At 40.3% G+C, this 24,071-nt stretch overlaps 1 protein-coding gene across 3 annotated transcripts in view; it reads left to right on the top strand.

Annotated features, from left to right (window-relative positions):
• Positions 1-24,071, top strand: part of KCNMB2 (potassium calcium-activated channel subfamily M regulatory beta subunit 2) — a 290,210-nt gene that overhangs the window by 226,444 nt on the left and 39,695 nt on the right. For all 3 annotated transcript variants that reach the window (XM_070466383.1, XM_070466382.1, XM_070466381.1), the window contains exon 2: positions 21,808-21,930. In XM_070466383.1, the coding sequence (XP_070322484.1) occupies positions 21,875-21,930 (56 nt within the window). In that variant the 5' untranslated portion in view covers positions 21,808-21,874. The remainder of the gene's footprint in view (positions 1-21,807; positions 21,931-24,071) is intronic.

The following is a 24,071-nucleotide window of genomic DNA, read 5'->3' as shown; positions in this document are numbered from 1 at the left end:
TATTTAACCCTAACCACCACTCCAGGTTGGTTTTGTTAGCTTCATCAAGCAGAGTAAGCTAAGGCTTCCAGAAAAGATACCTTATACTATTGTTCAGTGGCAGGGCCAGAACTCAGGTCTAACTCTTAGCCTTCGTGTCTTGCTGGTATCTCTTTGTGTAGATGAATAGAGATGCATAAAAACACAGGGTAAGTTCAACAGACACACTTGGGAAAAACAATTACACAGAATCTAGTCAGAGATTTTAAGAGCATACATACTCATTAAATTATAATTATCTGTTTGCTTGATAATTTATGTGTTTACCTGATATGAGCAAAACTGCATATTAATCAGCCTCATCCTTGCCTCCTCTTGTTTTCACACACTCCACAATCAACTCAGCAAATCCTATCAGCTCTGCCTTCACAGTGTTCTCAGCACCTCCACCACTACCATACTGCTCCGTGAGTCTGTCATCTCTTGTCTTGACCGTTTCCACAACATCCATACAGGACTCCCTGCTTCAATCCTCGCCCTCTGCAGTCTGTTCTCAGCACATCAGGCAGAGTGATTCCAGCAACATCTACGTGAACCATGTCTCTCCGATGCTCAAAGTCCTGTAACGACTCCCCATTTCACTCAGAGTGAAAGCCAAGGCCTGACTACTGCTCACAAGCCCCACAGTGATCTATTGCCTCTTAACTTCAACTCACCTCCAACCACATCCTCTAAACTCATTCTGCTGCCATGCTGTTCCTCAAAAATAACAGTACATGATCATCTTGGCATCTTTACACTTGCCATTCTTCTGCCTTGAATGTGACATCTTTATTTTTTGTGTGCTTGCATGCTAAGTTGCTTCAGTCCTGTCTGACTCTGTGCGATCCTATGGACTGTAGCCCGCCAGACTCCTCTATTCATGGGATTTTCCAGGCAAGAATATTGGAGTGGGTTGCCATGCCCTCCTCCAAGGGATCTTCCTGACACAGGGATCAAACCCATATCTCTTATGTCTCCTGCATTGGAAGGAGGGTTCTTTATCACTGGTGTCACCTGGGAAGCCTCTCTTTATCTCTTAAACCACTGGCTAAATCATTTATCACCTCAAGTCTGTACCAGCACACCAGCTTATCATTGAGGTTTCCCTGACTACTGTAAATAAGTTATCAACCTCCTCTCCCATAGCATCACCCACCTCACCCTGTGGAACATTCTCCCAGGCACTTACCACCAACTGACATGATACATATACAGTCTTATTTATCTTGCCTCTTTATCTGCACTTGAATGTGTTAGGTTGAGCCCCATGAAATTACCATTTGCACAGGTCAAAAATGATCAACTATCTACAATTTCATTTGGTTTAATAATATCTTTGTATGTGTGCATATGTGTGCGCATGCACTCAGTCATATCCGACTCTTTGCAGCCCCATGGACTGTAGGCCACCAGGCTCCTCTGTCCATGGAATTTTCCAGGCAAGAATACTAGAGTGGGTTGCCATTTTCTCCTCTAGGAGATCTTCCTAACCCAGGGATCAAACCCGTGTCTCTTGTATTTTCTTCATTGGCAGGTGGATTCTTTACCACTAGCTCCACCTGGGAAGCCCAGTCTGTTTTATTCTCTGCTAAATTCCCTTACACAGATAACAGTGCCTTACATGCATATAACATGTGCTCAAAAATTACTTATCAAAAAATTATGTGTTTGAGGCAAATCATAAAGAACTATAGCATTCAGGAGTAGTCAAGTGTCTTATCTAACTGGTAGGAATCACTTTCCATCTTAGCTCAGTTTGGTCCTTGGCTACCATCTCATTTGCCCACCCAAATCAGAGTGCTGGTCTGCCCTGAACCCTCTTGCAGTTTCTTGGGAACACAAAGCCAGAGGCAGCCACACCATATGTCTCTGTCAAAGCTCTGGGTCCTGTTGACATTTTCAGAAAAAAAAATCTGTTACTTTTTGCTGCTGGTTCACCTTCCATGTTCCATACATGCAAAAGGGAAACCCAGGACAGGCAAGGGCATCTTCAGGCTCCGGGCAGGCTCCCAGCTCCACCAGTCATGCCTCTCTTCTGAGTGAGGCATAGGAGCAAGAGCAAAGCCCTAGGGTCTTCCCTTTCTGCTCTCTTCACTCAGGCTTAGAGAGTCCTGGTTTCCAGCCTTAATATTTATGAAACACATTTTATTTTCTTATTTTCTTTTATTTATTCTTAGCTATTTACTCCTCTCTTTGCTTTCTTATAATCAATATGACCTTTCTATATTTGCAAGAGTGATCACATCTTTATAGTAGTAAAAGCTCAATAATCTCAGGCCACTATTCCCCCTTTTTTGAATTTGAGATCAGAATAATTAAATAGGCTTCAGCCCTTTATTCAGCCAAGTGTGTTTCTTTTTTAACAGAACAGAATACTCTTACCTTCAGAAAAGTGTACGTGATTATTACTGGATGCAGTGAGGAGAATGTACATGTCATGGAAATGACTACAATGCATGTTCACTGCCTCTTCCTCCTCACTCTCCTCACTAATTCGTTCTCCAGATCAATTTCCCCAATAGGGACTCTAGATATTCACTGGGCACGTTTTCCTGGAAGTTTATGATACCTCATTTTCCTTTACTGAAATAATTGCTGAGTTGCATGAGGTAAAGCGTTCCCCATTTGCCGGGTTTCACTTACAGAGAGAAAGTCATTAGATCTTCATTTCCACTACAAAGCAAATGTTCAGGTGCCTCTATTCAAAAATATTAACTCAACTTTTACTTAGGATAGGATTTTCTGCTTCAGTTAGTCTGAGCCTTCACTGCCACACCTTTCTTCACACTAAGCCTTGGGAAGAGAGAAAGTAAAAAAAGTAAGGGTGAGCAGGATAGGAAACAGACATCCAGAGCTCTTACTATGTCTGTCTTAGTCCATTCAGGCTGGTATAATAGAATACCACAGACTGGGTGACTCATAAAGAACAGAAATGTATTTATCACAGTTCTAGAGGCTAGGAAGCCCAAGATCAAGGTGCCGACAGACTGGGTGTCTTGTGAAGATCCATTTCCTGATTCACGGATGGGCCATCTTCTCACTGTGTCCCCCCGTGGCAGAAGAGTTGGGGGAGGTCTCTAGGGTTTCTTTTGTAAGGGCACTAATCCCATTCCTGAGGTTCCCACCCTACGACATAATCATCTCCCAAAAGTCCTGTCTCCTAATATCATCACCTTTGGGGTTAGGATTTCAAGGTAAATATTAGGGGGACACAAAGAATCAATCCACAACAATGTCTTGGGTCCTTGTTCCTAGATCCCATTGTTTCCATCTCACAGTCTTGAGACACTGGTTAGATCTGGAGAGTCTGAGGAGGAAAAGACCTGAGGTTCAGGGAGTAAGGGGATTCAAGATGGCAGCTCTGTGAGAAGTTACACAGAACGGAGCTCTGATCCACTGTGGAATTGTAAACTCTCTGCTCTCATTTATGGTCCAGGAGAGGTGCAGGCAAGAACTGATTCTAGAAGTGCAGGACCTTCCTTTTCTCCATTCAAACTTGGAGCAGCTTTACTCTCCCTTCTCCCCTTCATTGTCATTAGAGAGTTACTTGTGCCGTCACATCCCACTCTCTGCGACCTCATGGTCTGTCATGGAACTTTCCAGGCAAGAATACTGGAGTGGTTTGCCATGCCCCTTTCCAGGGGATCTTCCTGACCCAGGGATCAGACTCGGGTCTCCTGCATCACAGGCAGATTCTTCACCATCTGAGCCACCAGGAAAGCCCTGTTGTCTTTAAGGGTATATCCAAAATGAACAAAAAGTAGGGATAAGAGCTCAAAACTATAAAAACATTTTATTGTCATTTTAAAACTTAGGACAATTTTAAAGGTCAAAAGTATATTCCTTCTGTCTGCCATCTCAGTATTTTCCTTGTCTCTTTGGCCTTAATTTTGTCTAGAAGCCCTTCTCTAAGGTAGCAAGATTTTGACTTCCAGAGGCTAACAGTTCTTCCAGAACCATCCTCAAAAAAATGCAGGTAATAGAACTGCTTTCTGAATCAAGCTCACTTTTGTCTCTGACATATAATACTTGCAGTTTGTTTCCAGAAATGCATCCAAAGTTCAGAGACATAGCATCTTTGACTTTTTGGAGCAAGAACTAATATGCAATTCACACAAGAGCAAGCATCTTATTAAAGATGGTCAGGAGTTCACCAATTACTATTTCTTGCCAATTCACCAAGTTCATTGTTATGCCTATGCACTTGATTTTTTTAAGACTTCCCATGTTCCTGATACTCACCAAAAACAGGAAATTAAGCCTTCACCTATAGTGTAATATCTGATACCTAGTACATTACTAACAAATATTATATAAATGAAGGGTTCAATAAAAGAAAAGCCTACAAAACCTGTTTAAAAGATAAAGAGAATACATTTTTTAGAAAGGGTATTGAAGAGGAATGATCTAAGACTCACATACTAAATAAAATAGAACTTTAACTCCTACTTTACTGAAACCTAAATTTCCTGTACTTCATACTAAAAATATTGGATTCTTAAAACAGACATTCTTTTTCTTGAAAGGTAATCACTTCCCATCATCAGACATATCATTTATATCAAATGGTCACCCTGCCAGAGTATGTGGGGAACATTTTGAAACGATGAATAAGGCTCTCGTCAAACATGTTATTCCTTACATAAATACAAATTCATTTATAACTGACAAGGCAATGAAGAAAATTAGAATCATTTTGCTTGAGTTTTGACACAGGCAGACATCAAGGGCAGCTCAGGGACTTATCCTCTTGTCTACACCTACCCTTCCTCCCGAGTTTCTGCATATATCCACCGCCTGCTTCCCTTTCTCCTAGGTGTTGTGCTTGGGGTTTTATCATTCTCAGTCCTTCCTCACTTTCCCCCCAAATCCACTCACCCCAACCCTGTCCCAGAGCACCCCTCCTTTCACTATATACCCCATTGCAGTTAACGATGCTACCATCCACACACTCCCCAGTGAGAAACCTCAACATTGTTTTTAAACCCTTTTACAATCACTTTTTCTCCCTTTCATCCAATCAGCCACCAAATCCTGACCTTACACCTTCCAAACACTGCCTGGATATTTTAACTCTCCGTGGTCCCAGCTTCCTTCAGCTCTGGCTTGGGTGATTGCCATCATCATTTAATCTCCTGCTTATTATTTCATTCTGCTTCATTTAACCTCAACACTACCTTCAGAATGATGCTTCCTAAGGCCCACTTGACTTCACATTCCAGGATGTCTGGCTCTAGGTGAGTGATCACACCATCAAAATTATCTGGGTTGTGAAGATCTTTTTTGTACAGTTCTTCTGTATATTCTTGCCACCTCTTCTTAATATCTTCTGCTTCTGTTAGGTCCTTACCATTTCTGTCCTTTATCTGTGCCCATCTTTGCATGAAATGTTCCCTTGGTAACTCTAATTTTCTTGAAGAGATCTCTAGTCTTTCCCATTCTATTATTTTCCTCTATTTCTTTGCACTGATCACTGAGGAAGTCTTTCTTATCTCTCCTTACTATTCTTTGGAACTCTGCATTCAAATGGGTGTATCTTTCCTTCTCTCCTTTGTTTTTTGCTTCTCTTCTTTTCACAGCTATTTGTAAGGCCTCCTCAGACAGCCATTTTGCTTTTTTGCATTTCTTTTTCTTGGGGATGGTCTTGATCACTGCCTCCTGTACAATGTCACAAACCTCCGTCCATAGTTCATCAGACACTCTATCAGATCTAGTCCCTTAAATTTATTTGTCACTTCCACTGTATAATCACAAGGGATTTGATTGGGTCATACCTGATTGGTTTAGTGGCTTTCCCCACTTTCTTAAATTTAAGTCTGAATGTGGCAAAAAGGAGTTCATGATCTGAGCCACAGTCAGCTCCCGGTCTTTTTTTGCTGACTATATAGAGCTTCTCCATCTTTGGCTGCAAAGAATATAATCAATCTGATTTCAGTGTTGGCCATCTGGTGATATCCATGTGTAGAGTCCTCTCTTGTGTTGTTGGAGGAGGGTGTTTGCTAGACATCCTGGAATGTGAAGTCAAGTGGGCCTTAGGAAGCATCAGTACAAACAAATCCAGTGGAGGTGATGGAATTCCAGTTGAACTATTTCAAATCCTAAAGGATGATGCTGTGAAAGTGCTGTACTCAATATGTCAGCAAATTTGGAAAACTCAGCAGTGGCCACAGTACTGGAAAAGGTCAGTTTTCATTCCAATCCCAAAGAAAGGCAATGCAAAAGAATGCTCAAACTACTGCACAATTGAAATCATCTTACACGCTAGTAAAGTAATGCTCAAAAATCTCCAAGTTAGGCTTCAGCAATATGTGAACCGTGAAATTCCAGATTTTCAAGCTGGTTTTAGAAAAGGCAGAGGAACCAGAGATCAAATTGCCAACATCCGCTGGATCATCGAAAAAGCTAGAGTGTTCCAGAAAAACATCTACTTCTGCTTTATTGACTATGCCAAAGCCTTTGACTGTGTGCATCACAATAAACTGTGGAAAATTCTTAGAGATGAGAATACCAGACCACCAGAACTGCCTCTTGAGAAATTTGTATGCAGATCAGGAAGCAACAGACCTGGACAATAGAACTGGACACGGAACAACAGACTGGTTCCAAATCGGGAAAGGAGTACATCAAGGCTGTATATTGTCACCCTGCTTATTTAGCTTATATGCAGAGTACATCATGAGAAACACTGGGTTGGATGAAGTACAAGCTGGAATCAAGATTGCCAGCAGAAATATCAATAACCTCAGATATGCAGATGACAACACTCTTAGCGCAGAAAGCAAAGAACTAAACAGCCTCTTGATGAAAGTGAAAGAGGAGAGTGAAAAAGTTGGCTTTACAGCTCAACATTCAGAAAACTAAGATCATGGCATCCAGTCCCGTCACTTCATGGCAAAGAGATGGGGAAACAGTGACTGACTTTATTTTTGGGGGCTCCAAAATCACTGCTGATGGTGACTGCAGCCGTGAAAGTAAAAGACACTTACTCCTTGGAAGGAAGTTATAACCAACCTAGACAACATAATAAAAAGCAGAGATATTACTTTTCCAACAAAGGTCTGTCTAGTGAAGGCTATGGTTTTTCCAGCAGTCATGTATGGATGTAAGAGTTGGACTATAAAGAAAACTGAGTGCTGAAGAACTGATGCTTTTGAACTGTTGTGTTGGTGAAAATCCTTGAGAGTCCTTTGGACTGCAAGGAGGTCCATCAGTCCATCCTAAAGGAGATCAATCCTGAGTGTTCATTGGAAGGACTGATGTTGAAGCTGAAACTCCAATACTTTGGCCACCTGATGCAAAGAGCTGACTCATTTGAAAAGACCCTGATGCTGGGAAAGAGTGAGGGCAGGAGGAGAAGCAGACGACAGAGGATGAGACGGTTGGATGGCATCATCTACTTGATGGACATGAGTTTGGGTAAACTCAGGGAGATGGTGATGGACAGGGAGGCCTGGTGTGCTGTGGTCCATGGGGTTGCAAAGAATCGGACACGACTGTGTGACTGAACTGAACTGAACCTTCAGAGTAATATTTCAAGTATATAAATATGATCATGTTTCTTGCTCTCATGTAAAAAATGTGTCATGAATTTCAAAATAAAGTTTTTTGAAATGCATAGTAGGACTCTGCCATCTGCAAGGTGAAGCCCAGGACCTGTTCATGGCCTTTGCAAAGCAGGATCTGACTCTTTACTTTTGATTTCCTATATGTACCAACAAACAACCATCCCAGCGAAAAATTTTAATGTGATATCAGGATATATAAATAGAAGGAGGTTATAGTTTTGCCATCCTCAACACTAACCAGATGCCACTATATTCAGAAAAACAGAATTTTACATTGTTTAAGAGGGAAGCCTCTGAATGTAGGCTGCTGGAATTCATATCCTGTCTCCTCTACTTTCCAGCTCTGTGACTTTGAGCAAGTTATTTAATATCTTTATGTTTTAGTTTCCTCATCAATAGATGGGAATAAGATTATCCGTCTTATAGAGATTTTGTAGCAACTAAATTAATTAAGATAGGTAGAGCACTATTAAATAATAAATTTTAGTGTTCTGATGTCCGTGGTACTTCAGGAGAAACATTAACTAATGGAGCATAGCCTGGGAAGGTGACCAGAATAAAAAAAGACATTGAGTCATGTTATGTGAAGAACAGTTAAATAAAATGCAGTGCATAGTGAAGAAGTGTTGGCAGGATAATACAGCTGTGCTAAAACATCTGGAAAACAATCCAGAGTGTAGACTCAGGAACAATAGTGGAACTCTATGAAAATAGACTCCAATTCAAATTACAGAAACACTTTCTGTTAGATACAAATGTCCACCAATGGGAGGGGTTTTCTCCAGAGAAAACGGGTTCCCCACCGCTAGAACAGTTTTGTTTAACCAATAATCGGATAACTTGTTGTTTAAAATATTCTAAAGGGATTGAAGTTACTAGATAGAAGGGAGAAGAATAACTTCTAAAGGTCTTATGAGTCTCAGATCACAAGAGCTTAACCTATTCTGTTGATAATAAGTAGGTGTTTGTAGAAATTGATTATTTTTGGTAAACTGTATAAAGCGTAAATATCACTAACATCAGCTTAAACATTGCTCTTTGGGGCCGCAAAGAATCAGCCACAACAGAGCAACTGAACTGATCATCAGCTTAGGTTGATTTATCATCCAGTTTCTCTCAATAAGGGCTTCCCAGGTGGCTAGCGGTAAAGAATCTGCCTGCTAATGCAGGAGGTGTGGGTTCCATCCCTGGATCAGGAAGACCTCCTGGTGGAGGAAATAGCAACCCACTCCAGTATTCTTGCTGGGAAAACCCCTTAATAAAGGAGTCTGGAGGGCCAGTCCATAGGGTCATAAAGAGTCGGACACAACTGAGCGACTGAGCACGTTAGCATGTTACCTCAATAAACAGTGCCTTGTAAACTCAATGTTTAGCATATACCCCAGCATCTGAGGCATTCTCCCTGGCCCAAGATTCATAAAGGGCAAGATGTCCTCAAGTGGCAGCTGTCCTCTGCCACTGTCCTCAAGTGGCAGCTATCTCTAGCTATCGCAGCTGCATTTCCCTTTATTTCTTACAAAGTTCCTTAAAAGAAACAATGACAATTTTCCTTTGCTACTCTTGGTTTGCCATGCTTATTTTCATTCATTGACATGTTCTGATAGCAATATGGCAAAAGTAAGTTTGAAAAGAGCTTTACTTTGACATTACATATCAGTTTAAATAGAATGAGAAGTTTCAGAAACAAAGAAGTGAGTCATCTCTTGACCCTGACACAACTTGAAGCTTTGTGATAAGTCCAGTAAGAAGAGCTCCTTGAGTTCCTTCCATGTGCTCAGTCACTTCAGTCATGTCTAACTCTTTGAGACCCCAGGGACTAGCCCAGGCTCCTCTGTCCATGGGATTTCCCAGGCAAGAATACAGGACTGGGTTGCCATTTCCTTCTCCAGGGGATCTTTCTGACCCAGAGATGGAACCCAGGTCTTCCACACTGCAGGCAGACTCTTTACCATCTGAGCCACCAAGGAAGCCCAATAATTTCATTTTAAAAATAAAGAAACAGGCTAAGCTATGCTTAATTGCCAACTCAAAGCCACATGGTCAATAAGGAAGAAGGCAGAGAGTCACACAGTGATCAGTAAAAATGGAATGCGCTTGCCTCCTGGTGTGTCTCAGTTGTGCCACGAACGTCTCCTTACTTGTTCCATGCTCTCTCTGTATCATCAAGCCAAACGAGCCTCAAGTCATCTCAAATCTTTAGAGTAGGGGAGGCCTGCTTGTTGTTCTCCATGGCCCCAAACCGCCTTTCTTCCTCAGAAACACACGAAGGCCAGTCCTTAAATCTGAGTATAAACCTTGACGGTTGCGTTTGTACTTGGACTTCATTCTTTGACCTGGATTTGTCTCGACTGGCAAGTTAGGATGACTCCGCCATGTAGTTAGCACTCAAACTCAACTCCTGGTCCCTGACACAGAACTCTTCCTTACCAATGCCAGCACAAGAGAGATGTTATAATTGAATCATTAGTTTTCAGCCGGCATGACAAGGCACACGGCACTGTAATTGATTGTGAATGGCACAGCATCAAAGTTAGTACATAACTGAGAGTCTATGCTGCAGCTTGACCTTTAGAACTTGGTATTGCCCATGCAGTGGGGTCCAAGAAAATTAGTATCATGAAGGGGGTAGAACCAAGAATCACTACTTTAGAAGAGAGGCTCATCTTATATTGATACTTCAGAAGCAAAAGGCAAGGGCAATGATGAACCCCAGCGCATCAATTATCAACTCCTCCCAGACTTGGTTTTCACCAGCTCTTCTTCACAGTTATATAACATGGACTCTCCACTTCAAGAACTTTTGACCTCTCACCCAGCCACCACATACTATCCTCACATCAATGAGCCTATTCAATTGCCCTTTTCAGAAAGTCTTCCTCTTCTTTGGCTTTCAACTCCCTCTGCCTCCAATTGTTGGAGGTAGGTATTACAACCTTCATTTTTACAGACAGGAAGTTGAGGTTCAGAGATGCTGATTAACTCATTCCATGTCACAGAGCAAGGAAGGAAGGAATGAAAGTGAGAGGTAAAAGGAATTTCATCTGCTTCTCTGTTCCTTGCTGCCTCTTTCCAATTTAGGGATAGGCAGGTGGGTTGAAGAAAAAATAGGATTCCAAATTCTGTCAGTCACTCATTTTCTTAGGTGGTTTATCTTAGTCACATGGGTTCTTAGAGCATAATGTAGAACCCAAGATCTTATAAGCTACAAAACATAGGGAATGGGAGGCTTTAATCAAACTTCTTCAAGGTATTTATATTATTTATGGGGCTTTCTCTGTAACTAAATTATCATTACATCAGGCATTTTCCAGACAATGGTGAAAACTTAGGTTTAAAAGAGGACTAAATATTTCGTTTAATATTTGTAAGAGTCTTTCACCACAGAATCCAAGCAGTTAGAATAGGCTTTTCTTCAACCTGTATCCATCAAAAAAGTCACTATTCTTATTGCTGAAAGTTTTTTTTTTTTCCTTTTATCTTTAAATACAGGCCTTTCCACTAGGTCAAAGCAGGATTTACAATTTAAAATATATTTTCCTTTGCCTGCCTAGGGCCTTTTGCATTGTAAATCTTTCTTTTACAATTAGATCCATTTGCCTTTTACCTACAGCTTTAAAATCTATCCAAGAAAACTAAAATAACCAAGTCTCTGATAGCTCTTTCAACTTTAAAATGTTGTATTTAATTTTTTATTGTAATTATTTAATGACTTCTTTGAATTTTGTCTCAAATCCCTTCAGTGAAAATAATGGTCTTAATTTGGCATATTAGATATATTAGAATATTTAAGTAAATAAACATTTATATACAAATAAATAAATGGCTGCCAATAGTGCCAGATTACTTATTTTAATTAATCCTCACACAACACATTTTGAAGGTTGCATTAGTATTCCCACTTTATAGATAAGGAGATTGAGACTCAAAGAAGATAATTAGCTTGAATCCACTTTAGTATTAATAGGAAAAGAGCAGAAATGGAGTTTGAACTCAGTTTCTTCTGCTTCCAGAGTTAATGATTTCTTTTTTTAAGTTTGCTTTACATTCTTTTTTTTTTTTTTTTTTTTTTTTACTGGGTTTCAGTTGATTTATAATCTTGTGTTGCTTTCAGGTGGACAGCAGAGTGAATCAGTTATGCACATACACGTATCTACTCCTCTTTTCTTCTGAATTTTTAATTATTTTTAATGGATAAAACACTTATTACCCAAAATCTTGAAAAGTGTCAGTACAGAGCAGTACACAGTGAAAAGTACCCCCGGCCCACAACTCTCATCCCAGCCACTCAATTCTCCTCAGAATCAGTGATCAATTTCCAGTATATTCTTCCACACATATTTTTATACAAATGCAAACAAATGTTTCATATTTTCCTTCTTTTAATTCAAATTAAAATTAGTATTCTAGTACTAGAGTTATATTAATCTAGTATTCAAATTATTAATATTAAGCACATAAAATAAAGCTTGGAAGCAAATCTTAAACACTTTTTTTAATATATCAGTTTATTTATTTTAATTGGAGGATAATTACTTTACATTATTGTATTGGTTTTGCCATACATTGTCATGAATCCGCCACGGGTGTACATGTGTTCCCCATCCTGAATCCCCCTCCCACCTCCCTCCCCATCCCATCCCTCTAGGTCATCCCAGAGGAAGCAAATCTTAAACACATATTTTTAAAAAAGCAATGAAATAACTCTATCTCAGACTGCTATCATATCAGTGCAGAGAAAGAAGAAGGAATTTCACTAACTTATGAACCCAGTGTATTCTGACCCTATACCTTTAGGAAGATATGTTTTAAGGCTAAAAAGAACTGCAAAGAAATCTGGATTTTACTTACTTGTTTCTTGTTGGTAGTGGAGCAGGGTAGTTATCCTAAAACTGTTTTGAGTATATTGCAGAATGGAGAAAAATAAACAAACTAATGTAATTGGAAATCAAAGGTTATCATGTGAGAGAAGGAGACATAGATATGAGAAAAGTGGGAGAGAAAACCCTGTACTGCTGGATTAGAATATTATGGACTGAACATTTGTATCCCCCCATTTATATGTTAAAGTCCTAACGTTCAAAGAGATGGTATTTGGAAGACTTCCCTGTGACTCAGATGGTAAAGAGTCTGCCTACAATGCAGGAGACCCAGGTTCAGTCCCTGGGTTGGGAAAATCTCCTGAAGAAGGAAATGGCAACCCACTCTAGTATTCTTGCCTGGAAAATCCCATGGACAGAGGAACCTGGTAGGCTACAGTCCATGGGGTTGCAAAGAGTGGGACATGACTGAGCAACTTCACTTTCACTCTTTTTTCAGATTCTTTTCTCATATAGGTCATTACAGAGTATTGAGTTCCTTGTGCTATATGGTGGGTTCTTATTAGTCATTTATTTTCTATGTAGTAGTGTGTATATGTCAATCTCAACCTCCCAGTTTATCCCTCCCCCCACTTACACCCTGGTAACCATAGTTTGTCTTTTATATCTGTGACTCTATTCCTATTTTGTAAATAGGTTCATTTGTACCATGTTTTCAGATGAGAGCATGAGTTTTGGAGTTGGACAGAGTTGGGTAGAAATTCTGACTCCACCACTTAATACCTATGCTACCTCAGAAATTTACTTCCTTTTCCGAATATCAATTTCCTCTCCTGGTAAATAGAAAGAGCTTTCATAAGGGTTACTGTCAGAATTAAATAAAGCATTGCATATAAATGCATTATTTAATATGGACCTAAAGAAATACTTCATACCTTTATGTTTATTATTATCATTTCTAGTTTTTCTCTATTAAAAGCTCCTATTATAGTTTATCCACCTTGATTTTTGCCTGAAATAGAGAAAGAATTGAATCACATTCACCAAGAAGAGATGGATGTTTTCAGCATAAATTTGTCATTTGTACCAATCTAGGAGACACATGTGAGTTGTGAGCAGGTTTTCTCACCCCAACTGTGTATGTGTGATGCCTGATAGAATGTTTAACAATTAAAACTGGTTTTAAATATGCAGCATGAAGAGAATCAAACTGAACATCAGATGTGGTTATCCACTTGAAAATCTCATTAAGAAATGAATTATTGTGTAGTGGACTAATTAAGATCACGGAGAAATGTGTTTTCCATTTCTGCATAGAATTTTTCAAAAAATGAATTAAACGGAAGGGCCATTGATTAGTATGGCCAGTTTGGGGGGAAAAAAATTTTTTTTTCTCCCGATTTCCTCCAAATGGAAAACACTATTTGCCGAGTGTCTACTCAATGCCATTCAGTATTTTAAATCAGCTGTATGGCAATTCTTTATGATATTTGTTACTATTTCGGTTTCCTTGATGAGAAAAAATGAGGCTGGAGGAAGTTAAACAATGTATTTAGGTCATATAATCAGTACATTGTGGAGCTGTAGTAATTATGGAGGGATTTCAACCTGAAACTAATTTCAAATTTCTTTCAATTAAGCCCTGAGATCATCATTTCTGATAGCTGTTATGACTGTAAATGTGATGCAAAACTTATTTCATCACATCACATGCATAAACCCCATATCCGCACTTGTCTGACCAGTCTGTCTCCTCATCTAGATACACCATAAGCTCCATAGAGAAGGGATATAGTGTTCATCACTATATCCCCAACACCCAGGCTCAGTGACTGCCACAGGGTTACATCTTCAATAACTATTTGTTGAATGAAGAAATGAATGCTGATTTAACTGAAAGGAATAGAGAGCGCTCCACAGTCATCCTTTCACAGGTGGCACCCTAAAGGTTGGGGAGTGCAAGGATGGAGTGTTTTGTCTGCACTTAAGCAATTAGTGATAGAATGGAATGTTAGAAGCCCAGAGCCTCCAGAGGGCTGAGCTCAATGAGCCAAGCTACTAGCAGGTTAAAGAACAGGTACATTATTTAACTTGAGCTGTGTCCTCCTGAAACAGAAATCAAGCACATCACAATTACATGAACATAAGTTGGTTCACGTGTGTGACAAAAGTCATAATTGACTCCCACACCCATCTCCAGGCAGAGGAGTCCATACGTGGTCAACCCAGCTATTAGGAAGCAGCCTGCACTAACAATTCAGACAATTCAGAGAATCATTCCTATCTGATCCTTTTCAAAGAGGCTACAATGTTTGGTGATAAACTTCTTTACCTCTATAGATGAAGAGCAAGTGGAACTATTCACTCAGTCTTCCAGGCATCAAATGGGGTAGAAAGGTCTTTACATTCCTGTTGTGAGGCATTGTCAAGAGGCTATTCAGTAGCACTTGCTAGTCCTTCAGATGGTAACATTTAAGGTGTGAACAGAGAAATAGGAACCCGACAAAGAAATGGAACAAGCAGCTTAAGAGTAAGAAAGAGAACGGAGAGCATTGCTCTTTAAGTCAAGATGGCAACACACTTTTAGAAGGAAACAACCAAAAATACCAAATTCAGCAAACTGAGAGAAATAACAAACTCAGCAACCTTATTTAAGGTGTGGAAAGACAAGAAGCTATTGGACGTACCCACTGGGAAGTTGTAGCACCCTTAGAAAGAGCAGCTCGGGTATAGCGCAAATGTCGATGTATTATTCTGACTCTTCCATGAACTATCCTTAGAAGCAGAAATGGGTGGCTTGGTGCCTGCACATGGAACACACTTACAAATGCTGTCTAACAGATACTCGAATGACTTAATTAAAACAAGGTATAGTAGTTCACCTTGGAAGAAAACATTCCAAAGATATTTAAAACTGCTCTTAATAAGAAGTAGCAATGTTTTCTAAATTAAATCACTAGGTCTAAAATTATCACCGTTCATTTGGCTTCTCCCCCCAAAGGCCCTGGAGCCAAAACAACTCAATTCCTGGGGAGAACATATAATTTGCCGTCTGCAAGAGATAAATTCCCATGCATTAGAAGCATTCCTAAATTTCTGTGCTTCAAGTGACCTTTTAAGTTGCTGCTGTGATGTCATTAGTGTTACAATTTTACACAAGATTAGACATGTAATTAGGTGTTAAATAGTTCCGCTGGCTCCTGCTTGCTATTTAATAAAGCAGAATGCATTAAGAGCACCCCATATGCAGAACTCAAGGCCACTGACAATAAAAAACTGCATCCACTTTGCTCTTCCCTGCCTTGTATGCCACTTGTCCTTGCAGCTGTCACCTCGAGGAAATGAGAAGCCACAGCACAGTATCACTCATAGAACTGTAACTCTCCAGCTGAAACTTCTAGAAGCAAGGGGAGTCTCCATTAAGAACTCAGGTGAAACCAGAACCTGAGAGTTTTTAGCAGAGTTTCCCACCTTGGCTGCACATCAGAGTCACCCGGAAAGCTTTTTAAAAAATTCTGACGCCAGAGACCCACCCCTAGAGATTCTCACTGGTCTGGTTTGAGATCTAGGCACTAGAATTTTTTTAATTCCTCCCAATGATTATACTGTTCAGCCAGTGTTCAGAGTCACTGCATTTATGCTCCTCTGGCTCGAGATGGGTATCAAGGTGAATGAGGAAGTATAATACTTCAGATTTCATTATCTCAATATCTCAGAAAACTGTTTTCTCTCTGCCTCTGACCCGTAAGAAAAGGAAAATCAATAGTCTCAATGTACAAGTACAAGGCTCCTTAATTAGATTTTTTTACAAAAAGATAAATCTAATTCACTACTCTTAAAATTATGAACAAGGAGGAAAAGAAGTAAACTAATGTTTAGCATGTGCCTTGATTTATTCAAGGTACTTCTGCATCTGTTAACTTACTAATCTTCCAAGCAACCCAGAAAGATAAGTATTATTATTTCCATTTTTACAACTGGGGAAACTAAGACACAGAAATGTTAAACTGACTTGTTCAAAGTCACACGGTTGGTAGGTGGTGATGCCAAGAGGCAAACAAACATCTGACCCCCTTGCTCACATTTTTATTAGAATATGCTGCCGTTTCTGAAGAAAACCTTACTGAGTAATACTTCAGCAAGTAATAGAAACTTTCTGTCCAAGTCAACAAGAGACAGAGGGAGGGGCTTCCCTGGTGGCTCATGGTAAAGAATCCACCTGCCAATGCAGAAAACACGGGTTCCATCCCTGGTCCAGGAAGATTCCGCATGCCTCCGAGCAACTAAACCCATGTGCCACGAATGTAAGCCTGAGCCCTAGAGTCCGGGCACTGCAACTACCAACGCCTGAGCACTTAGAGTCTGTGATCTGCAACAAAAAAAGCCACCGCTATGAGAAACCCACGCGCCGCAACTGGTGTAGCCCCGGCTCACTGCAACTAGAGGAAGCCCACGCACAGCAACAAAGACCTAGCCAAACCAAAAATAAATATATTAAAAAAAAAAAGACAGAGAGAGTCAGAAGGAGCACTACAATCAGGAGAAGAAAAGCAAGGAGGTAGGGAATGGGAAAAGGGAACAGCATCCTGAGCTCAGGAAATGATCTGAAATGAGACAGCAGCTCGTCCAGCAGTAGGGAGCCACAACACAGGAGGCCAACGTCAGAATCTACAGTCTTGTTACTAAGCAAAGGCCCATACAATGGCACCAGCTTTTGAGAAAAGAAAGTGCTTTGTTGTGAGGTTGACCAGCAAGAAGACAGGAGGCAAGCCCCTCAAATCTGTCTCTGAGATCCAGGGATCAAGGTGGATCTTAAAGGGTTAGGAGAACTGCAAACTTGGAAGTTGATTGGCTATTCTCCAATCAGTCTATATAAACTACTAGTACTTCTGGAAGACAGGTTTTCCTTACTGAAGGACTTCTTGCTTCATAAAAGGTTCTGGTGGCAACGTTTTCATTCTTTGAGTTCCAGAGACTGAAGATTCTTGGCCCAGGGTCATCTTGAAGACCAAAGTTTCCATCCTGCACATGCACAATGCTGTCTCTATAAAATAACTGCAGATTTGATTGATCAACAACCTGCTTTAAGGAAGCAAAACCAGTTTAAGCTGGTCAGTATTTCACGTGCTGTTTTGGTCATACTTTCCAACAACAGATGCTTAGATGGTCAAGGCAGGCAGCGAACATGACCAGTGCATCACTGTGTGTCCCACATTGTGTCAAAAGAGGGCATAACACACAGCTGTGCCCTGGATGCCCACGGCATTGCTCTACCAGAGGCGGGTACCAGGAACTGGGAGCCGGGCTGAGGAAGCTGTTTGTGGGGGTGACAAAAAGCTCCCCAGAAGAGATGACACCGGAGATGGCCTTGGAAACAGAGGAACTCACTCACCTGGCAGGAAAGGGAGGCAGAGAGAAAATCTGAGCTGAGTCAGAGCGGTAGAAACCCACGGAGGTGTACGCCTAAGAAATGGAAACAGGCCTGAGAAATGGAAAGAGGCCCTCTATAAATTCCCCAGGCAAAGAAATTGTTACATTCTCCCCGACCCCTGCTTTCATTCAAAGCTGAGATTATGTCTTTTAGGGCATCTGGTTTTCAGACCATACTTATCTGCAATCATATAGTCGAGGCTCAGCCAGGTTCACCCCAGCTCCTGGTCTTTTGATGACAGAATTCGTTCCAGGTTTCATCCCCCTGCCCTCAGCCCCAAGCATCCACCCTTATAGATCTCTTTTCCACACTAGGATTCCAAATTACAGAATTTTGTCAAGCGGTTTCTTTGTCTCCATATCAGTTTTCTAATCACAATTCAAATGAGGTGTTCCTTGTCTTATAAAGTGAACAGAGTTAATTACTTGAGACGTTCAGGAGAGCTGCATTTGAGCTGAGGGACCCACCAAACCAACTCCCGTTAACATATTCTGGGTGTTTCTTTGAAGCCTGGAACTTTTTTCAACCTCCACAGAACCTTTATAGTGTTGTCCTTAAAGCTACTCATTTAATTTTAATTAACAACAAACTTAGCAGGTTTTAAATAACAGTTTGTAAAAGAAAACTGGGGTGGAGAAACTCCAAATCCACTTCTTAGGATAAGCTGAGGAATCATTAAGTCCTTTCCAACAATTGTTAGACAGTTAATTAGAATAAGTATAGCTTTCATTTCTTCCCTTCTGTATCATCTTCAAACTGCAGCTTAAGGGTGCAATGCTGAAAGGACACACAGCCTGAAGAGCATTGTTAAGTATATTAAAACCACCACAGCCCCCTCCACTTGGAATGATTTCAAGTCATTTATAATATGGATGGTGTGTCTATTAAAGCCTGGCTTATAACTAGTAACAGGATGGTGGGATTTATTGCTTTATCTGAATTCAAAGTGTGCCCCTTTTTTTGTCTGCTCCAACCCAACCCTTGAGGAGTGACTAAAAAGATCAGAAAATCCCACCAGAGTCAGTGTTGAAATACCTTCCTGAAGGTTTAAGCCAATCTTCATTCTTATAAAGTAGGTCATTTAGCTTACATGGTGGCTCAGGAGGTAAAGAATCTGCCTGCAATGCAAGTAGACCTGGGTTCAATCCCTGGGTCAGGAATATCCCCTAGAGAAGGGAATGGCAATTCATTGCAGTCTTCTTGCCTGGAGAACTCTATGGACAGAGGAACCTGGTAGGCTATAGTCCATGAGGTCGCAAAGAGTCAGACACGACTGAGCAACTAACACACACACACACACACACAATCATTCTTATTTCCTAATGACTGTCTGTGCTTTCCTAATGGCTTAAAGGTTAAAGGATCTTCCTGCAAAGCGGGAGACCCAGGTTCAATCCCCGGGTTGGGAAGATCCCCTGGAGAAGGAAATGGCAACCCACTCCAGTACTCTTGCCTGGAAAATGCATGGACAGAGGAGCCTGGTGGGCTACAGTCCATGAGGTTGCAGAGTCAGACACGACAAAGCGACTAACACTTTCACTTCCACTTTCAAAGACTGTCTAGTTCTAATAAATTTAATTCCTATTCTATCTTATGTGTTTTAAAGATGTTCAAAAGGAAACTTAAATAACTTTAAATGTCCCCGATCCCAGAGCTAAGCAGATTCAGCTTCTAGATCTTTTTGAAACTGTCCAGGGCATCCATTCAGGTGTATCTTTTCATTCCTGTCACTCATCCTGAGAGACCAAGGGTAGAAGTATTATATCTTGCATCTATACTGGTTATCAAACCCCAAGCACTTCCCATTGCCTCTGTTCCTTCTATCTCTGATGCTGACCCAAGGGTTACTGAAGGAGATCTATTCCCAGACCTATTTCCAAGAAGTCAGTACACAATGATTTAAATACCCTTTAATTCATCCTTCAGTGTACTGAGTCACAAAATTTTGGAGCTGAGAAGGATCTCAGAGGTTACCAATTTCAAACTTTCCATGTTACAGATTAAAAACAACTAAGCCTCTGCAAAGATAAGTGCCTTTCTCAAGGCCACACAGCTAATTAGTAAAAAAGTTAGGCAAATAACCACTGATTCTGAGTACATGTTCTGAGTCCTAGGGGCTTCATGTTTCCTCCAAATATCAGCATAATCAAGAGCCTGCTAGAAATGCAAAATCTTGGGCTCCCTCACTACACTCACTGAATCAGAATCTGCATGGTCACAAGATCTCCAGGTAAACCCTACATACATTGAGAATCACTGGACTAGACTATAATGTATCTTTCTCCAGAAAGCACAAGGATTGGAGACAAGCAGACATGGTTCCAACTTTTCTAAATGTGAGCAAATAGCTCAGTCTCCTAAAAGCATCATTTGTAGCCTGGAAATAAGAGCATTATCTACCTTGAATGGTTTTCATAATATAAGCATCACGTAGATGTCAGCATACACATTTCATGACACATACATAGATAATATATGCAAATTGCCTGGCATGTAGTAGCTAATATGGTGTGTGCATGCTCAGTCACTTCAGTCATGTCTGACTCTTTGCAACCCTATGATCTGTAGCCTGCCAGGCTCCTCTATCCATGAGATTCCTCCAGGCAAGAATATTGGAAGGGTTGCCACGCCCTCCTGCAAGGGATCTTCCCAACCCAGGCGTAGAACCCAAGCCTCCTGTGTCTCCTGCATTGCAGGTGAGTTCTTTACCTGCTGAGCCACTGGGGAAGCCCAGATATAGTATATAGTACTTACCATTTCCAATCTCATGCTTACCAATAATATTATGATCAACCTAAAGGAAATCCATGAGTGACCACGCATCCATGAAGGAATTACCTTGCTTCCTTTTCTCTATTTGTTAAATATCATTTTAACTTTTATATATGTGACTAAGAGTGTTATGATATTTCATATTTCTAACTTCAAAATGAAAGAACTAATCCCCAAACTGTGTTATAACCAAAAGAACACAACAGTCTTCTAACATCTTGACTCCAGATCCTATAAACCTGGCCATTAGGAGCAGTGAATATCTGCTGCCACCCATGCCATGATTTTCTCAGAGACTCAACTGCAAGGGATAAACCTTCAGCTTTGGCAACAGTTGAACACATTTAAAAGATGATCTCTCGTCACTAACGTGTCACATCTGTCAGCCTCAAGGAAAAGAGCTTGAAGAGGAACAGAGGAATAGAACCAACCCTGAACCAAAACTTTTGAAAAATATAGAATGCTAAACTGGACCAAATATAGAGTTCCCTGGTGGTCCAGTGGTTAGGACTTGGTGCTTCCACTGCAGGGGACACAGGTTCAATCCCTGGTTGGGGAACTAAGATCCCACATGCTGCACAAAGCATGTGGGATAAGTAAATAAGTAAAACTCCACCAAATTATATTTTCGGAGGAGATATCTTGGAGGGAATATGATAATAACATCAATTGGAAAACATGTTTCCCTAAAGCAGTGCCTCTTCATCCTAGCAATGCATTAGAAACAACTAAGAAGCTTAAAAAAAAAAAAACTGAATGCACATTTTTGAGGGCGAGATCCAGGCTTCAGTAATTTTTAAGATTCCCATTTGACTTAAATGTGCAGCTAGGGTTGAGAACTGCTGCCCTACAGAAAGAGAAACCTAGTCTTATCTAAGATGGTCAATCCACCAAGATTTATTGATGCTATTGATACAGAGGGGTTACCTAGGTGGCACTAGTGGTAAAGAATCTGCCTGTCAATGCAGAAGACATAAGAGACATGGGTTCAGTCCCTGAGTTGGGAAGATCCCTTGGAGGAAGGCATGGCAACCCACTCCAGTATACTTGCCTGGAGAATGCCATGCGCAGAGGAACCTGGCAGGCTACAGTCCAGGGTGTCCCAAAGAGTCAGACACGACTGAAGTGACTGAACAGGCATTGATACAAAGTTCCCCAAACTTTAAGTAATGGCTTTAAGTTCAGTGTGTATCTCTTCTAGGTCTTTTCGCCACTCCTCCAGGACTTCCACCGTAAGGAAAGGAGCACCTGGACCAACATCCTCTAAGATGTTTATATGGACCAGTGGCCGGACTTCTTCATCTTACAGACACGATGAGAAAAGGTAAATCACTGGGACTCATGGGGCTTTTTGGAATCATTTAACCAGAATACACAGAAAGCCCACCAACGAGAAAGCATTAGGCAACTGAGCTTTCTCTTTTGCGAGTGTTAAGGTAGGATGGGCTCTGTGTTGAAGGAACAGGGTTTCAGACACTTTGGCCTTCTCCTTGCAGTCACCAAGCTCACTCCTGCTACATGGCTTTGCAAAAGCTGTTGCCTGTCAGAAATGCCCTTTGGTCATGGTGGTTTAGTCGCTAAGTCATGTCTGACTCTTGCGAACCCATGGACTGTAAACCGTCAAGCTCCTCTGTCCATGGGATTTTCCAGGCAAGAATACTGGCGTGGGTTGCCATTTCCTTCTTCAGGGGATCTTCCTGACCCAGAAATTGAACCCGGATTTCCTACATTGCAGGCAGAATCTTTACCAACTGAGCTATGAGGGAAGCCCCAAATGCCCTTTACCCCTTCATTTATACACACACTGGTCTCTTGGTTACTTCTATCTCTGTCTTCGGATACCCATTCAGTCAAACCTCCCAATATCCTCTTGACCAGCACGGAATTTGTGTTTTAGTCTCCCTTGAATTTTCACCTCCTACAGCCATACCTGACACATAGTAGATGCTCAACAAATACTGAGCTGAAATGATGAAAATTCTTCAAGGCTCTGGACATATGGCAGGGAAGGAAAGCAAAAACTAAGAGAGAATGAAAAAAGGATGGACAAGTCCAGGGAGCCCTCAGACTCCTTGGAAAAGTAGCCTGGCATTGGGGAGAAATGGGGAGGGGAGTAAGCAAAAAGTTTAAAGGGCAAAGGCAGTGTTAATGAAAGACAAAATGACAATTATTCAGTCCAACCCAGTCTTCTGCCTTGGAAATAAATGCATTCACAAACTTCTCTGGCCATTTTGAACATTTGATTTCTCTTTTTTCTTCTGTGTCTTTTTCTTATTGACCTAGTGCTATTTCTTGGGTGTAGTGAAGCTAAATTTTAAACACAACTGCCTATACAAATATATTACAACTTAAGCAAGACTCATTTGCCTGCAGAATCTGATAAAAATTGATAAATGGCATTGGGCACAAGAAAAAGGACCTGCAGGTTTACTTGAGTATAAATTCTAATAACTGGTACTTCTATTTTTCCTTTTAAAAATGTATATTTCCCTACAGATAAAATTCTTTTAAAATTCTAAAAGAAAAATTGCTCCTCACAATGATTTTGTATTACAGCAAAAGTTTGGAAGCAACTTTAATATTCACAATAGAAAAACTGTTAAATAAATCATAGAATGTAATATGTCACTTAGCAGCTCAATTTGTTTGAGCATAATATTAACTGACAATTCAAGCTGAAAAATTGCATGCAAACTATAATTGCAGCCACAAAAAAATACACATGGGAAAAAGCCTGGAATTAAAAGTATGTTTTCTAGTCCTCCATTTTCCAAATGCTTTTTAATGTTATATTATCTTAATTATGGAAAAAATAATGACATGATATTTAAGTAAAATTACAGCTCAGAACGCAACTAGTGTTTGATCAAAGTCTTGGTACGCATCATGAGAGAAGCAGATCAACTGAAAATTTTCTGTCTTTGTTCATCACTAGGTTTTCACATGCTTTTTCTCAATGTTTAATCAAGTTATTTTTCATTTGCTTTCAGGTAGCTTAGCTGAATCATCTTTCAGCAAGACCTTTACTATAAGACTGAAATTTCATGTATTATTTTTAAATTCCATATTTTGTATAAAATTTCCTCATTTCTTAAAAAAAAAAAAAAAAAAATGTCACTACCAGTGACGGTGTGGAAGGCAGAGTTTTCGGTGCCCTATAGGAATACTGTGACTGTCATAGGCAGTCTTCAGAGTTTGAAGGTTTTATCAGAGCAGGTGGAAGCATGATGCATTTGTTTCACTTTTCATTTATTCTCATTGAGTAACTTAATTAAATATATTTTGCTGTCTATATAAATTTTACAAGCAAAAGGATTAATATTTAAGAAGCAATTACTCTGCACTACATGTTTTCATAAACTGTCTCTTCTAATTTATAAGATAAGGATTATTATGCCCATTTTACAATTGAGGAAGCTGAAGATAAGAGAGTTTAAACTTCCAAGAGTCCAACAACTAGCTAGT

The sequence above is a fragment of the Odocoileus virginianus genome, chromosome 4 (assembly GCF_023699985.2).
Source record: "Odocoileus virginianus isolate 20LAN1187 ecotype Illinois chromosome 4, Ovbor_1.2, whole genome shotgun sequence".
Taxonomy (NCBI): Eukaryota; Metazoa; Chordata; class Mammalia; order Artiodactyla; family Cervidae; genus Odocoileus; species Odocoileus virginianus.
The sequence above is the reverse complement of the archived record's forward strand: the minus strand, read 5'-3'. Positions and strand labels throughout refer to the sequence as shown.